Genomic DNA, 18,971 nt, shown 5'->3' with positions numbered 1-18,971 from the left:
CTGTACTCTGTACAGCTAACGATGATACTTTTTAAGACCTTTTTAATGCCACTTAGAGCATAATTTAATACCAATTTCACGACCACACTAGCAAGAGGGAAACCGCATAGCGCCCTGAACTGGCAGCAAACTATTATTTAAATTCAGATTCAGATTCAGAGTTTTTATTTGCCACATGGAAGCAATACAATCATACAGTTTTCATACAAAATCATAAATACAGTTCTACCATGGGCAAAAGGAGCAGGAAGAAGAATAAATCTTATGGTTACCTGCCCCCTCTTCTTAAACTAAACAAGTGTCAGTATTAGTTTCATTTGTTCATTTCAAACCATATAACCTATACAATACAAGACAACCACAAAACAGCACTACAACCACCACAAAACAATAGACAACAGCAACAACAGACACCATCCATGGTCCGAAAAGTGGGATGGAAGAAGCCAAGCCTGTGAACTTCCATTCCCCACACCCCGACCATCAACCGCTACACACACAACATGCAACACAGCTCCGCTTCCACATTCCCCCGACATCTCAACAAGACACACATGAGTCTGACCAGTCAATACATATTTTATATACATACTCCTTTTAATGCCAAACATGATCGCACGTTCCATACAAACATCTCGCTAGACGCGCCGAGCTCAAGTCGACGACTTGAATACAAAAATATTTCATATATTTTATATAATTTCATCACCCGACATGTGCAAATAAACTGTACGACTTTTTGATACATTTTAACTGGCCTTCAATTTATAATTATTTATGGGGGGGGTGGGGGGGGCAGCCTACAATAGTGACTGTCCCTAACTGACTGACTGACTGACTGACTGACTGACTGACTGACTGACTGACTGACTGACTGACTGACTGACTGACTGACTGACTGGCTGACTGACTGACTGACTGACTGACTGACTGACTGGCTGACTGACTGACTGGCTGACTGACTGACTGACTGGCTGACTGACTGACTGACTGACTGACTGACTGACTGACTGACTGACTGACTGACTGACTGACTGACTGACTGACTGACTGACTGACTGACTGACTGACTGACCTGACTGACTGACTGACTGACTGACTGACTGACTGGTTGACTGACTGACTGACCTGACTGACTGGACTGACTGACTGACTGACTGACTGACTGACTGACTGACTGACTGACTGACTGACTGACTGACTGACTGACTGACTGACTGACTGGCTCACTGACTCACTGACTCACTGACTGACCTATCAAGTCCTCGTTGATTTCATTGCTTTGTTTACTTTTGCATAATTTGCTTAGTCAACTTGTATGTCTGACGCTAACGAGGGCTGCTGATCCAGCACCTCGGGTGGAGAGAACAGGTCACGGAACTCACCGTGCTGCTGAAACTAAATAAACTAAGCTAGCGCTACTTGCAGCATACAGATACACATACCGTAGCATCGTCTGACATGTCTCTGGAGCCTAGCTAGCAGGCGACGGATTACTGTGTGCCCACAACGATGGGACTTACGGTCCCTGTGCCAAATACAGTTTGCATTCATCCATAGGTGCCGTGAAGACGTGTGTACAACAATCAGGGGCGACAGTGGCTCTCAGGAGGTTAGAGCAGTCGTCTGGTAGTCGGTAGATAGGTTCCTGGTTCGATTCCCGCTCCTCCCGGGGGGCAGCGTGTCGAAGTGTCCTTGAGCAAGACACTTCACCCCTAACTGCTCCCGATGCGCAGGTTGGCACCCGGCACGGTCGCCTCCGCCGTCGGCGAGTGAATGTGTGAGTGAACGGGTAAAATGTGAGGAACAAAAATTGTGAAGCGCTTTGAATAAAATCGTTATATATAGTAAAAATGCACCGTTTACAATCTGTCACGGCTTCCAGAGGAAGTGTGAGATTATGAATATAGCCGCGGCGGCTTCCATGAAAAACAATTTCCCAGCAACACTTTTATTCTCAGCCGCATTTCAAGTAAGACCGTACACACAGCTCCCTGTCAATATGACACAGGTGCATTGATTATTCCTAGCATGCGATACCACTCCTGCTAAATGTAGACGTGCCGAGCACTCCTATCTAGCACCGACGTGCCTCTGATGAGTATATTCTAACGTGCAGTGGCGTGGCGTGTGAATAATCAATGCACCTGTGTCTTATTGACGAGCAACCCCACTCCGCGGGGGGAGCGCTTTGAGGCTGAGTGGCAATCAAAGTGATCACGTTTCGAGACTCTCAAAACGCTCACCTTTTCACCAAATGTACTAACGACTCTGCCTGACTTCCCTCCTTCACCCGACCTTCCCTCTGATTCCCTTCCCCTCAGTTTGTCTCCCTCTTTATATGATAGAGGTATATGTCCCTCTGATTTCCTTCCCCTTCATTGAAAGGCGCTATATAAATTGAAGAAATTATTATTATTATTATTATTATTATTATTATTATTATTATTATTATTATTATTATTATTATTAAAACACCGTCCCACCACGTGGGTAAACTCATAGCCTCCCTCGTCTCGTGCCAGTAGCCATCAGGCTCCGCGACGGGGCGTTGGAGAACTAACGGCTGTAGAACTAAATAAATACATTTGATTTGATTTGATTTGATTTGAGAACTGTTAGGACCGTCTGCATGACTGTCAATACTAAACACTGCACGGACTCTGCTGCAGTGTGTGCTACTACGATACGTACCATGTATACTATTATCATTATCATTACTACTGTGTTCTACTTTTACTATTACTATGACTATTTCTATTGTTGTCTTTTATGCCTGTACCCCCCCCCCCCCCCCCGACACCTGCATTTCCCCACGGGGATTAATAAAGGAACACTTGACTTGACTTGGTAGAAAATGGTAAATGGCTGCATTTATGTAGCAGCTTTTATCCAAAGCGCTTTACAATTTTGTTCCTCACATTTTCTCCCCATTCACTCACACATTATCACACACCGACGGCGGAGGCAATCATGCAAGGTGCCAACCTGCTCATCGGGAGGAGCAGTTGGGGGTTAAGTGTCCTGCGCAAGGACACTTCGACACGCAGCCCGATGATTACCAGATGACTGCTCTAGCCCCCCCCCCCTTTGACGTGATCTACAGTCAGACCTAAACTGTATTTCCTATGGATTTATCCCTGAGGAGGACCCTAACTGTATTTGGACGGGGACTGATTGTCTACCCACTAGAGGTCTTCATTAGCCATGGTATAGTCGCTCCACTGCGCGGTGCACACGCCCCCTAGCTGTGGGACTCAGGCTGTCATCTCCTCCCCCCCCCCCACCCCCCCCTCGGTTCCCTTACTTCCCTGACTGTCCCCCACTGGACCCTGTATCTGTTACTTGTTACCTGTTGGTTGTATGTCCTTTGTCTTCATACTGTTGCTTATTCCCTGTGGTTCATTGTTTCTTTGTTCATTTGTTTTGCTCATTGTCAGCGTCTTTGGGTCTTTCCTGAAAAGCGCTTTATAAATAAAATGTATTATTATTATTATTATTATTATTATTATTATTATTATTATTATTATTATTATTATTATTATTATTATTATTATTATTATTATTATTATTATTATTATTATTATTATTATTATTATTATTATATGAATGAATGAATGAATGAATGAATGAATGAATGAATGAATGAATGAATGAATGAATGAATGAATGAATGAATAGTTTATTTTCGGTCTTTGTTTACAACAAATCAAAAACACACTTTGTGTGGACTTACAAAAAGAAAAAAATCACAAATGTACATTATTCAAAGTAAGCTCACACACACAAACTCCAAACTCAATGACCGAAAAAAGGAATAGGCTGAAGCACATGCACATGAGAGAGAGATGGAGGGAGAGAGTGAGACAGACAGATAGAGCGAGAGAGCGAGACAGACAGGCAGAGATCTTTTTGTGATCACGTTTCTTATTTGGGATAAACGCCCCAAAAAACATTCACTTCTTTAGAAAAGGAAAAACTGAAGAAAACAATAAAAAACAATTACAAATATACAATAAAGACTACACAAGTACACAGGAGAAAGAAAAAAAGGGAAAAACCCGCTGACTCCCCCCCCCCCCCCCCCTCCCCAAGGTCCAAGCCAACCAATCACACTCTCAAGGGTCTTCATCACTGTTCTATATTCGGCAGTCTCCCGTGTCTCCTTTCATAATCCATGACAATAGGTCGCCGTGAAGGACTGTGGCTACGCTCCCGCTGGTTGGAAAAAGCCCAACAAATTAGATTGTCGTTTTGCTTTTGTGCCATTATATTCCGTTTTCCCCCGACCTGCTTCTTCTCCCTTCATCTGAACCGTATCAGACGCCACATTTACCAAAAACACGTCTTCCACGTCGAGTCGACTCAAACCAGAGATTTATTCATGAGCACCTCTGATTGGACTACACAGGCCTACAGTAGAATAATGGCCGACCGCGTGGCATGAGACCTTACATGGTCTTTACACAACATATATTGACACACTATTATTATAGTGATGGATTATTATAGGGATTATCTTGTTCCGCAGGATCCGCCACAAATTGAATGCACGCACACACACACACACACAGATAGAGACACACACACACACACACACACACACACACACACACACACACACACACACACACACACACACACACACGCACACACACACACACGAAGACACAGACACACACACACACACACACACACAGAGAGAGACACACACACACACACACACACACACACACACACACACACACACACACACACGCACACACACACACACACACGAAGACACAGACACACGCAGACAGTTGTTTACATGTATCATAATTAACAAACTGGCATGTGTCCTGGTCTGGCTTAACTAGGCTTTTCCTATAGCCTTGTCTCCCTTCATCGCTCTGTTCTTATTTACCTACGACGTGGGATAATCAGTCATTGTTCTGTACTGTTGACAACAGAGACGTCGTCGCGACAACGAGCGCCACGTCTCGTCTCCCTCGTCTCATTACCATCGTCCACAATATTGCATTATTTGAATCCAATAGAATTGAATAGAATAGACGTACGTTATTGGTCCCAGAGGGGAAATTATTCTGCAAATAAAGAGAGAAACGGTGACTTGACTTGAACGCAGGCCACATCCACGATGCTTCCCTTACAGTAGAAAGACCTATAAGGAGTCATATAAACGAGTAGTTTGTATCGGGGGTGGGGGGGGGAATAAAACACAAATACTACTGCCAAATACTTTCAAACATGAGGGAATAATTGTGATGTGATATTCTTACTCTAGTACCTAGTTTGTGCGCGTCGATTCGTTGTTTGTATCTATAGTTCACTCTACTGTATAGAGCTGATTAATTTATGTCTCAGTGTTTGTCATATTAAAGATGATATAGATAAAATTTTTATGTTGCATTGTAAATAAAACATTCACAGAGCTTTTAGAAAGGTGCAGAATAAAAGTATTGCTTTTCCCTCAAAGACATAATAATATAATAAATAATAAATTGGCGGGTCCAAAATGAATGTTGTAGTTTACATGTTGTGCGTGCACGTATCGCCTCCCTACTTCCCATTTCCCCCACGTGGAACGCACCTGATTGGATAAACGCGCTGCTAGTTGAGACATGCTGACATGCTGGTGCTCGAGTGGGACATCTAGTGGCTCAGTGTTATCTACTGCACCTTTAACATCACCTGATCTGTAATATTAACATTCCCCGACTAATCACTGCCGTTTGCCCCCCGACCAGGTATCCAGAGTACGAGTTCATCAGTGATAACTCCATCTCGTGGTCGGCTGGTCTACACAACCGTTACACCGAGAACTCCCTGCGAGGGGTCATCCTGGATATACACTTCCTGTCCCAGACGGACTTCCTGGTCTGCACGTTCTCCTCACAGGTGGGTCCACTCTACCGGCTTCACGTTCATCCATGCCAGCCCCCCCCCCTCCCTCCCTTTCCAGGAAAGTAGTGAGGGGAGGTGCCAAGTGACTCAGGCTTGAGTGGCAAAAAAAAAAGTGTATCTTAGAAAGATGATCCAGATGTTTTCTTTTCCTTCTAGCCAAGTGACTCAGGCTTGAGTGGCAAAAAAAAGGTTTATCTTAGAAAGATGATCCAGGTGTTTTTTTTGTACTTGGCTCTCAGTTTCACAGATGGAAAAAAAGTTTATCTTAGAAAAAATTATCCAGAGAAAAAATATTTTTACTCAGTTCGACAGAAGAAAAAACTTGCTTCTCAGGGCTTCTGTACCAAGCAGTTCTGTCCATATATGTATGTATTGTCCATATATGTATGTATTGTCCGTATTGTCCATGTATGTATGTATTGTCCATATATGTATGTATTGTCCATATATGTATGTATTATGTATTGTCCATATATGTACCCACCCAATCTTCCACCGTCGACTAAAAACACACTTCTTCAATCAATATCTAAAAAATACTAACCTTCATACTCTCAGAACGTCTTCTACTATTAAAAAATAATAATTATATATTTGATGTATAGAGCACTTTGATCTGAAAGCGCTACATTGTAAAAACGTTATTTTTTTTAAAGAACATAAAAGAGAGTAAAAAAAAAGAAAGAATATAAAATAAGCAAGACTAAAGCTAGTAAGGAGTAAAAAGAACACTAAAACTAGTAAAAGAGTAAAAAAAAAAAACATAAAATAAAAAGGGTTAAAACTGGTCAAAGAACATAAAATGTATGGAGCTAAAACTAGATAACAATCAACAAAAGGCTCTATTATTAAAAAGATGAGTTTTGAGGCCCTTTTTAAAAGCATCCACAGTCTGTGGTGCTCTCAGGTGGTCAGGGAGAGCCTTCCACAGACTGGGAGCGGACGGGCAGAAAGCCAGATGCACTTTGCTACTAAGGAATCTACCTTGCCTATTACTACCTAACTATGCTAGTACTGTATGTCTATATTACTATGCATGCACTCAAGACTGTAGACACTGTTTGACGAACAATCTTACTGACCCTTAGCTGCCAGAGTCGTACCCTTCCTGCTCAAGTTCAAGTTGGTTTATTATATGTCACACAACAAAATACAGAATACTTTATATGAAATGCTTATTTCTGAAAGAGCCCCTGAGAGTGTGCTACATACAGTAAAAGAAGTAATTAAGAAGTAAGTAAAAACAAGTAAAGTCAATATACAATAATACAATACAGAGTAAAATGAGTAACAGTGAGGTACAATGCAGAACTTGTCAGTAAGTGGCTTTGGATAAAAGCGCTTAGCTCTAAATGTACCTATTGGGTTTGTATAATATCCACACTATAGCTAGCGTCTTAGCCACGAAGTACAAACGGTGAAAGTGGGCGGGTTAACACGAGGTGAACTGAACACAAACGTTACTTTGTCCGACTGGAGTGGAGTTTCTCTATAATCCAGTTCTCTAATCTCTAATCTATAATCCGCCTCCGCCAACAAGAACTCTGGGGAAAACCCCTGGATTCATGGTCCCCTGGCATTCTGGTTACACCTCGTCTCTCTACCGGACACGCTTTGTTAGGGGAGACAACGAGCTGATACACTGATAACTTTTAGACACTACAGGCCTAATTAAAGGGGCAGTTCAACCCCTAAAAAATTTAACTCTTACCCGAACTGCCCCTTTAATAATAATAATTAGGGATGTTCAATATTGGCTTTTTTACCGATATACCGATATTGTCCAACTCTTAATTTCCGATACCGATATCAACCGATACCGATATATGCAGGGTCCCCCCCCCCCCCCCCCCCCAAAAACAGAATAATTTCAGGTAATTAACATTACATATCTCTTGTTGTGGAATTAACACAACATTATGCATACTTTTGACAATAAATTAAATCAGAATTTGTTCTTACTTGCTTGCCTGGGTAAATAAAGGTTATAGAAATGTAAAAAAAAAAAATATATATATATATATATATTTTTTTTTTTGAAAACCGATACCGATATTTTCCGATATCACATTTTAATGCCGATTTAGGCCAATAATATCGGTAGGCCGATAATATCGGACATCCCTAATAATAATAATAATACACTTTATTTGTTGAGCATCTTTCATACAAGAATTGCAGCTCAAAGTGCTTGACAGCAGCAAAAAAAGACAGGCGTACAAAATTGGCATTAAAATTAGCACAAAATGTACAAAAAAGTGCAGACATAAAACAAGTATAAAATAGACAGCGGCTAAACAAGTCAAGGCACAGAACACCAAATCAAGATGGATAACATCTTGAAGTAGAAAACTAGGCTAATTTTCCTCTTCTCACGTCCTAAACTCCGCTTCCCCAGAAGGATAACACGCTCCTATGCAGGGCTTATGTTCGTCCCAGCCTCCGAAGCTAATTGTTTTGAAAGGAAACGTGGCTATAAGGTTGAACCGGGTGCATACAGAGTATCATACAGATCGTATCACAATTAACCAAAAATGAAGCTTGTCTGAATCATTTATGCGTTATGCAGTGATGTAGGTAAACTATTTGTTCTATGTCTTTTCTTCGGCTCTTCACAATCCCTTCTCTTACTTCTTGCTTTTGTTGTTTGTTGTAGTTTTCTGTCTCTCCTCTCTCTCCTGTCTCTCTCTCCTGTCTCTCCTGTCTCTCCTGTCTCTCCTGTCTCTCTCTCCTGTCTCTCCTCTCTTTCCTGTCTCTCATCTCTCTCCTGTCTCTCCTGTCTCTCCTGTCTCATGTCTCTCTCCTGTCTCTCCTGTCTCTCCTCTCTCTCCTGTCTCTCCTGTCTCTCCTGTCTCATGTCTCTCTCCTGTCTCTCCTGTCTCTCCTCTCTCTCCTGTCTCTCCTCTCTCTCCTGTCTCTCCTGTCTCTCCTGTCTCTCTCTCCTGTCTCTCCTCTCTCTCCTGTCTCTCCTCTCTCTCCTGTCTCTCCTGTCTCTCCTGTCTCATGTCTCTCTCCTGTCTCTCCTGTCTCTCCTGTCTCTCCTGTCTCTCCTGTCTCATGTCTCTCTCCTGTCTCTCCTGTCTCTCCTGTCTCTCCTGTCTCTCCTCTCTCTCCTGTCTCTCCTGTCTCTCCTGTCTCTCCTGTCTCTCCTGTCTCTCTCTCCTGTCTCTCCTCTCTCTCCTGTCTCTCCTCTCTCTCCTCTCTCTCCTGTCTCTCCTGTCTCATGTCTCTCTCCTGTCTCTCCTGTCTCTCCTGTCTCTCCTGTCACTCCTGTCTCTCCTGTCTCTCTCTCCTGTCTCTCCTCTCTCTCCTGTCTCTCCTCTCTCTCCTCTCTCTCCTGTCTCTCCTGTCTCATGTCTCTCTCCTGTCTCTCCTGTCTCTCCTGTCACTCCTGTCTCTCTGACACAAAACCGCTGTATTTAAAAACAACAAGTCTTGTAATTACACAACGTTTTCCATCTGTGATTTTGATCATCTTTTTTTTTAGATGCAAAACACCACCTCCGCTAATGACCATATTGAGGAGTATTCAACTAAAATGAGAGGACTAGTTAGAGAACATTTCGAGAGGCAAAGGTCCAGAAGATCATAATGTCTAACTATTAGTGTGATATATATTTAAGTAGCCTAGTAGTTGTATCGACATCTGCATGTGATGCCTGACTGTCAAATCAAATGAATTCAGTACGATTCAACAACCTTTTAACAATATTTATTGTCACATAACATAGAACTGAATATATAATATGTATGACTGCAGATAATGTGGCAACGCGATGGAAAGGAACCCAACCTGAGCGTGACATGAGAGAAAACCGGCTGCCGTGTGCATAACGGTCAACGCCACTCGCTCACTCGCTCACTCCATTGGCATGGCGTAAGATCAATCTATGCGGGAACGCTTCTTAATTACCGATGACATTGTGTGTCTGTGTTGATTCATGGGCTCACTTCTGCCCCCTACAGGCCTATTGTATTTCCAATACGGTGGCCTGTGTAACTGGAGCACATGCTGTTTCGGGGCCAAACACTTCCTGCTCACATTATGCTTATTAAAACTTTATGCTTAGGACAGCTTACACTGTTCCAGGAAGGAAAGAGGTTTAGTCACTGAACCGGCACCAGTCTCTGGACTGAAGTCAGCGATACTAAGCTAGGAGGGGAGATTCCCATCCGGACCACAGCTTTTTCCATCGCTGATCGGAATCACGAAGGTCTTTATTTGCCAAGTAGTTTTCACATACAAGGAATTTGCTTTTGGTCGTTTTCGGCGCGACATTAGATTTTTGGACATTAACAGACAGATAATACAATAAAGAGGTGGAGTAAGATACAATGAAATATGAAGTAAGTTGAGTACAATAGAATCAGAATAGAATTATGAAATAAAATATAGGCCAGGGGCTGTACAACTGTAAATAAACAGGTCGAATAGTATTAAAGGGGATATAAACTTACTAAATTAAATATAGCACAATTAGAATATAGTACAATAAAGATAAAATAGGAATAGGCCACAGGGCTGTGCAATTGGGCAGTTATGTGCAAAGAGTATGAGTCAGTGAAGTATGAACAACAAACAACAACAAAAAATACTAACTTTGTGTCTTTTACTATTATGCACTCTGCTAAGGAATCTACCGGGTGCCTATATTACTACCTAACTATGCTAACATGCACTCAAGTCTGTAGCACTCAAGTTCAACACCGTTTGACGAACATACAGTACCCTTAGCTGCCAGAGTCGTACCCTTCCCTTCCTCCCCACTGGTTGTACAGAACTTGTAAGTCGCTTTGGATAAAAGCGTTCAGCTAAATTACAAAATCAAAATGTACTGTAAATATTTTACTTTATCAAATAACCGCCGTGTGTGTCCGTCGCGTTCATAGTGACCTCACTATCCCCGTCCTCTCCCGCTCCTCTCCAGTGCGTCCAAAATACTGCTGCCAGACGGCTAACGGCACATCAAGCAGAAGGTGTTACATCACTCCGGTTCTGGCCTCCTTGTTGCACTGGCTTCCTATACATTTTAGAATTAATTTCAAGGTCCTAGGTGCTGCTCACTTTCAGAGCTCTGCACGGCCACCAGGCACCAGAATATTTAACCCACCTGCTGGAACCACAGGTGCCCAGGCAGCAGGACCCTGAGGACAGCTGACCAGGATCTGTTGGTCATTCCGTGCACCAAGGTGACAGAGCCTTTCAATCTGTAGCGCCGCCCTAGACTCTGGAATGCCCTTCCTCGTGGCCTAAGAGCTGCAGCGTCTGTTGATCTTTTTTTAAATCAGCTAAAAACATTACTGTTTTAAATTTTTTTGATGCATTGTGTTTTTGTTCTGTCTCTTATCACTTAAATGGTTCTTGATTTAAATGTTTATATTTTTTAGGTTTATCTTTTTTTATTGGAAGAATTTGTACATATTTATACATTTCAGTTATCCAAATTATACAACTTCCATTTCCTTCCCCATTCCTATCCCCTAATCCCACCCCAGCCCACCCAGTGAGGGCAGCGACAAACATGTAAAATAAAAAATAAAAATAAAAAATGTAAATAATTAAACATAAATACAGATGTGACAGACAAAGCTACGCAAAAGTAAAATTAAAAGAAAACAAAAGAAAAAAATAATATAAATAGGAAAGACCGTAATAATAATAATATATAATATAAGTAATACTCTCCATTTTAGTAGCGTAATTTCCAGATGGTAAAACAAATAAAATGGAAAGTAAATTTTATTTTATATTTTATACTTTGTGAGTTATCTCTGTGGAAAAGTGCTATTTAAATAAACTTGACTTGACTTGACCTACCCCCTCCTCTCCACCAGGTGTGCCGCGTGGCCTACGAGATCATGCAGACGCTGCACCCGGACGCCTCGTCCTTCTTCTACTCCCTGGACGACATCTACTACTTCGGCGGTCAGAACGCCCACAACCAGATCGCCGTCTACCCGCACCAGCCGCGCACTGCCGAGGACATCCCGCTGGAGCCCGGCGACGTGGTGGGCGTGGCGGGCAACCACTGGGACGGCTTCTCCAAGGGGGTGAACCGCAAGCTGGGCCGCACCGGCCTCTACCCGTCCTACAAGGTCAAGGAGAAGGTGGAGACCGTGAAGTACCCCACGTACCCCGAGGCGGACAAACAGCTGCTCGGCTCGCGGAAGAAGAAGAAGTAGTAGAGAGAGAGAGAGAGAGCGGGGGATGTATACGCGGATAAATGATATTCCAAAAAAAAAAAAAGAGAGAGATTTAATAAATAAATAATTTAAAAATACATGAAATAAAATGAGGGGGGAGCGCGGAGGAGGAGGAGGCGCGCGCGGAGGAGGAGGAGGCGTCGCACACAGACTCCGATCCAGTGAAGGATACTGCTTTTGTACAGAACAGAGAGAACCTATAGAGGAGAGGAGGAGACGCGGGGCCCGGCGGGGACAAGGTTGCACTGTGTGAGAGAGAGAGCGTGCGTCAGTGCGTGTGGCCTGCGTGCCGGCACTTTTGCGAGTACGTACGACGTATGTGTGCGTGCGTGTGTACATTTGCGTACACGCCTGTGTGTGTGTGTGTGTGTGTGTGTGTGTGTCTGGACAGGTCACGGAGACTTGAACCCACCGCTATACCCCCACGACCCGGGTGTGTAGACATGTAGAAAACGAACATTGATTTCGGAAGAACCGAGAGAAAACAATTAAAGCTACGTAAAAACCGAAACCGAGCTCTCTCTCTCTATCTCTCTCTCTCTCTCTCTCTCTATCTCTCTCTCTCGCTCGCTCGCTAGACTGGGACTTGAGACTGGCGGAGGAGAGAAAAAAAAACTAAAACAAAAAACCCAGAGTGAGCTCTTCGGATCAATGGTTGAAAAAAAGAAGAAGAAAAAAATTGTTAAACTGGAAAAAAAGTGTTTTGATTTTTTATTTAATTATTTTCGGTGGTCTTTTGATTCTGATCTTGCCTTTTTCTCCTTGTCATTGTTTTATTGAATGTACTGTATCACTGCTTTCATTCCCACTCCCCCCCCCCTCTATTCCATCCATCTACACTCTCCTTCCTCCTCCTTCTTGTCCTTTTCACGTGCAATTACTTTTTAAACTACCATATTGTGCTTTTAATGAGTGTTTTTAATGGTCTTAATTTGCGTGTATATGTGTGTGTGTGTGCGCGTGTGGGGGGACCTTGTGTGCATTGTATACTGAATGGTGTATATATGAGTGTGAGGTTACAGTAGGATTGTGTGTGTGTGTGTGTGTGTGTGCGAGTGAACGGCTGTGTGAGTGTGTGTGCGTGTGCGAGGGTGCTATGAGTTAGGGGTGGACGGTATAAACGGTATACGGTATAAACGGTATGAATTTGCGCTACGGTATGGATTTTGACTATACCTTCATATACCTTGTATGAAGAGCATAGTCACAGCAGTAGCAATGACGTTAACGTTACTTGACGATTCACTCGACGTTTGCAGTGGTCGTTGCATAGTGTTTAATTGTACTGAGTTTTTCTCCACTTGCTCACGGACCTTTCCATATAGTTTGGGCATTTCAATTTGGCTAAGGAGGCTGAGAGGAAACTTGCTTTAGCGCAGCAACGGGCTAACGTTAGCCGCTAAGCTAACGTTCTAACGTGACTCCGCGGCACCAGTTTCATTAGTGAGGAAGGGGGGGGGGGGTATATTGTCGAGGCTTGACAACAGAGGTTCAAAGATAACTTCACATTTATTGGTTATTCGTTTCTTTATATCGCTTTATCCATCTGGCTGCTCTCGTTTCCAACTCTGTGTTGACAATGACATCCTGGTGTGACATCATCACCTACGGCAATTTAGGACGCTGAAACCTCAAACTCACGCTCTCTCGCTCTCTACGTTGTCAAACATGTACACTAAAGTTAAGTTATGGAGTTTTATTGTGTTTGAGTTCTTTGAGGGAAAGAAACCTGCAGTCGTTTTAATTTTAACTTTGTGCCACTTGATTCGATTGTATTTCATGAAAAAAGTGTATATAGACATTTTAAGATAAATGAATATACCGTGATATATACCGTTACCGTTTATGCTTCAAATTATACCGTGATATAAATTTTAGACCATACCGTCCAGCCCATGAGTAAGTCTATGGGGCCATGTCCTGACCTGGTGCCTGTCTTTTGCTAAGCGGTGTGTGTATTTCTGTCCCCTGCGTGTGTATGTGTGTGTGTGTGTGTGTGTGTTACCTGGCGGGAGGACGGACGGTGGGGACGCCGGTAGGACGGCACTTAGAACAACGGTGAACCTCCCCACCCGTTCGACCCGCTAGGTAACCAAAAACGGTGATATTCTGGTGGACTACATGGTGGTGAACTCACGGTGCACACATACGCACACACACACACACACACACACACACACACAGCCACGCACAGGAGCCGTCCCCAGGGCACACCAAAACGAAGCACTCCACCGAGCGGGACGTCCGTCTGACGTCTCCGTGTCTCTTCTGTCCATCTGCCTGTTGTTGTTTTTTTTTTTTTATTTATTTTTTTTTACTTTTTAAAACATTGCTGTTTTTAAAATAAATGCAGAGAAATATGCCTATGTTTAATGATGATGATGATGATGATAATGCTAATGTCATAACAGATTTTGAGTCTCCATCATCAATGAAGAATGAATTTTTCATAATTTATGTTCCCGGGCATTGTCTTTGATAACCACAGATCGAATAAACTTGAGAAACCAAGATGCCGCCCCCCCCCCCCCCCCATTCTGATTTTATGTGCCATCTGTTCGTCCGTCACTCAACGAGCCTGCTCACTCAATCACTCAACGAGACACACCTGCTCACTCAATCACTCAACGAGCCACACCTGCTCTCACTCAATCACTCAACGAGACACACCTGCTCTCACTCAATCACTCAGCGAGCCACACCTGCTGACTCAATCACTCAACGAGACACACCTGCTCACTCAATCACTCAACGAGACACACCTGCTCTCACTCAATCACTCAACGAGACACACCTGCTCACTCAATCACTCAACGAGACACACCTGCTCACTCAATCACTCAACGAGACACACCTGCTCTCACTCAATCACTCAACGAGACACACCTGCTCACGCAATCACTTAACGAGACACATCTGCTCTCACTCAATCACTCAACGAGACACACCTGCTCTCACTCAATCACTCAACGAGCCACACCTGCTCTCACTCAATCACTCAACGAGACACACCTGCTCTCACTCAATCACTCAACGAGACATACCTTCTCACTCAATCAGCGCCACGCCCTTTCCCCATCTTTACTCAATGGTGCCAGCGTTATTGACCATCGTAGCGATGTTTGCGGACCCATCGTGTGTTCTGTATTATAGCTATGGAGACAATAGTATGGCTCATTTGACAGGCATTGTTTATAGTCCAAGACTGACTAACCAGTTAATTTCTACATACTGTAGTTTGTGCGCTATTCCATGCTAAACATCGGCCCTTTCCAGAATAATCCAGTATTTTTTCATAGATAGCGAGATATGGCGCGTTATTATGCAATATGCCCATACTTCCAAATCAAAGGTATATACCATATACATATGTGTCTTCACAAAAAAGCGATCGTTACCAAAAGCATGTTTTAGGTCCGATAAAATACGACACTGTGATCGGTACAAAAACATGTTTTAGGTTAGGTAAAATAGACATAGAATAGACCTTACCTTAGCCAGAAGGTACTCCAAAAAGAATAATCCCAGTGATCCCATCGCGATTACTCGTGTATATGTGTATACGGGAAATGATAAAGTCTCAGAGCGATCGTTCTGTTCTGATTCCCTCTGAGGGGAAGGAGTTCTTGCAGACACTCCCCACACTAAACTATCCCAGTTAAAAAGGTAGGCGATACTGCCACCTGGCGAGATTCGATCGTCATTGCAATTCCAACGTGGGCAGCTGTGCCAGGGAGACCCAGGGAGCTCCGGCCGAGTGTTTAGAACGGGGATCAAAGGGAAAATATCAAAGGATCAAAACCCGAGAAAAGTCGGGGTTGGCGACGATACTCGACTTTTCTCGGGTTTGGCGGGCAAAGAGTTATAACGAGCCACACCTGCTCACTCAATCAGCCTCAACACTTAACGAGCAACACCTGCTCACTCAATCAGCCTCAACACTTAACGAGCAACACCTGCTCACTCAATCAGCCTCAACACTTAACGAGCCACACCTGCTCACTCAATCAGCCTCAACACTTAACGAGCCACACCTGCTCACTCAATCAGCCTCAACACTTAACGAGCAACACCTGCTCACTCAATCAGCCTCAACTTGCCTCATTTGCATCACAGACTCAAACTCCACCCCCCCCCCCCCGCCCCACAATAAAACATTACTATCCGTATCCAGTGCTGGTCTGGAAGCAGCGAGCTGAGGCACATTCTCCTTCATCTCAACTCCTCCTCTCTCTGTACTCCACCTGCACCTCCACCTCCACCTCGGTTCACCTCAAGTATAAAGGTTGCACAGCGATCGTACAGTAGTACCAGTCGCTGGGCCTACTGTACGAGCCACGTTGCATCGTGGCGTCCCCTATCGCATCGTGGCGTCCCCTATCGCATCGTGGCATCCCCTATCGCATCGTGGCGTCCCCTATCGCATCGTGGCGTCCCCTATCGCATCGTGGCGTCCCCTATTGCATCGTGGCGTCCCCTATCGCATCGTGGCGTCCCCTATCGCATCGTGGCATCCCCTATCGCATCGTGGCGTCCCCTATCGCATCGTGGCGTCCCCTATCGCATCGTGGCCTCCCCTATCGCATCGTGGCCTCCCCTATCGCATCGTGGCGTCCCCTATCGCATCGTGGCCTCCCCTATCGCATCGTGGCCTCCCCTATCGCATCGTGGCGTCCCCTATCGCTCGCATCGTGGCGTCCCCTATCGCATCGTGGCATCCCCTATCGCATCGTGGCGTCCCCTATCACATCGTGGCGTCCCCTATCGCATCGTGGCGTCCCCTATCACATCGTGGCGTCCCCTATCGCATCGTGGCGTCCCCTATCGCATCGTGGCGTCCCCTATCGCATCGTGGCGTCCCCTATCGCATCGTGGCATCCCCTGTCGCATCGTGGCGTCCCCTATCGCATCGTGGCGTCCCCTATCGCATCGTGGCGTCCCCTATCGCATCGTGGCGTCCCCTGTCGCATCGTGGCGTCCCCTATCGCATCGTGGCGTCCCCTATTGCATCGTGGCGTCCCCTATCGCATCGTGGCGTCCCCTATCGCATCGTGGCGTCCCCTATCGCATCGTGGCGTCCCCTATCGCATCGTGGCGTCCCCTATCGCATCGTGGCGTCCCCTATCGCATCGTGGTGTCCCCTATCATATCGTGGCGTCCCCTATCGCATCGTGGCGTCCCCTATCGCATCGTGGCGTCCCCTATCGCATCGTGGCGTCCCCTATCGCATCGTGGCGTCCCCTATCACATCGTGGCGTCCCCTATCGCATCGTGGCGTCCCCTATCGCATCGTGGCGTCCCCTATCACATCGTGGCGTCCCCTATCGCATCGTGGCGTCCCCTATCACATCGTGGCGTCCCCTATCGCATCGTGGCGTCCCCTATCGCATCGTGGCGTCCCCTATCACATCGTGGCGTCCCCTATCGCATCGTGGCGTCCCCTATCGCATCGTGGCGTCCCCTATCACATCGTGGCGTCCCCTATCACATCGTGGCGTCCCCTATCGCATCGTGGCGTCCCCTATCGCATCGTGGCGTCCCCTATCACATCGTGGCGTCCCCTATCGCATCGTGGCGTCCCCTATCGCATCGTGGCGTCCCCTATCGCATCGTGGCGTCCCCTATCGCATCGTGGCGTCCCCTGTCGCAGCGTGGCGTCCCCTATCGCATCGTGGCGTCCCCTATCGCATCGTGGCGTCCCCTATCGCATCGTGGCGTCCCCTATCGCATCGTGGCGTCCCCTGTCGCATCGTGGCGTCCCCTGTCGCATCGTGGCGTCCCCTATCGCATCGTGGCATCCCCTATCACATCGTGGCGTCCCCTATCGCATCGTGGCGTCCCCTATCGTGGCGTCCCCTGTCGCATAGTGGCGTCCCCTATCGTGGCGTCCCCTGTCGCATCGTGGCGTCCCCTATCGCATCGTGGCGTCCCCTGTCGCATCGTGGCGTCCCCTGTCGCATCGTGGCGTCCCCTATCGCATCGTGGCATCCCCTATCACATCGTGGCGTCCCCTATCGCATCGTGGCGTCCCCTATCGTGGCGTCCCCTGTCGCATAGTGGCGTCCCCTATCGTGGCGTCCCCTGTCGCATCGTGGCGTCCCCTATCGCCATTCACCGGGTGAGACACGCTAAAATAATATGCGTGAAACGTGTGATATATAAACAACCGGATGTCGGTGATGATAACATAGTGTTGCACTGGATGATAGATGGATGGAGAATAGAACAGGCGAATAATTGGTATGAATGTATATATAAACACACACATATACAAGGTAACAATAGTATCTAAGGTACATATTTTTTTAAATGTAAATAAATAGAGCTAAGGACAACAACAACAAAAAAGCATAGGAAAACTGAGGGAGATGAAAAGCGGATCCATCAAAACACCTGTGGTCATTATTAGTGTACAGTACGTACAGTATGGCTGGTTAACGACTGGCGGTGAATTCTGTCCGTGAAGCCATTGCAGTTGAAAAGTCACCAGCAGGTGCTCTGAGGCGCTGACATCAAGGTGTGCGTTTTTCAACCCGGAGACTACAGTGTGCGAATAATAATAATAATAGCGGTACTTCCTGCTCTCCTCAGTCCAGTGCTCTGTGCGTCTCTGTCTCTCTCAGCTTCCCGCGCGTCCGGACCGTTTATTATTCCGTCCTCCGTGTCTTTATTTAAGTCCCGTCTCTCCCAGAGACCAGGTATCAGGTGGCTTCATTACAGATCCCCTCCGTTTAATGCCCGCGGCTGATCTGCATGCATCGCTGGACAGCTGTATGCGATAAACACACCGGCACTGGTGGAGAGATGAGTTTTGGGTGTCTGTGTGTGTGGGGGAGAGGGAGGGAGGGGGCGAGGGAAGT

General features: G+C 45.5%; 1 protein-coding gene across 1 annotated transcript in view; it reads left to right on the top strand.

The window, feature by feature from the left end:
* LOC311248634 (alpha-(1,6)-fucosyltransferase-like) overlaps positions 1 to 13,536 on the top strand; it is a gene marked incomplete at its 5' end in the record, with an annotated part of 21,336 nt that extends 7,800 nt beyond the window's left edge. Inside the window, 2 exons of the mRNA XM_084339489.1 lie at positions 5,751 to 5,901; positions 11,743 to 13,536. Coding sequence (XP_084195615.1) covers positions 5,751 to 5,901; positions 11,743 to 12,090 — 499 coding nt within the window. The 3' untranslated portion in view covers positions 12,091 to 13,536. The remainder of the gene's footprint in view (positions 1 to 5,750; positions 5,902 to 11,742) is intronic.
* Positions 13,537 to 18,971: the final 5,435 nt, after the last annotated feature.

The sequence above is a fragment of the Notolepis coatsorum genome (assembly GCF_963971535.1).
Source record: "Notolepis coatsorum genome assembly, contig: SCAFFOLD_202, whole genome shotgun sequence".
NCBI classification, from domain to species: Eukaryota; Metazoa; Chordata; class Actinopteri; order Aulopiformes; family Paralepididae; genus Notolepis; species Notolepis coatsorum.
This window is presented reverse-complemented; position numbering and strand designations above follow the sequence as displayed.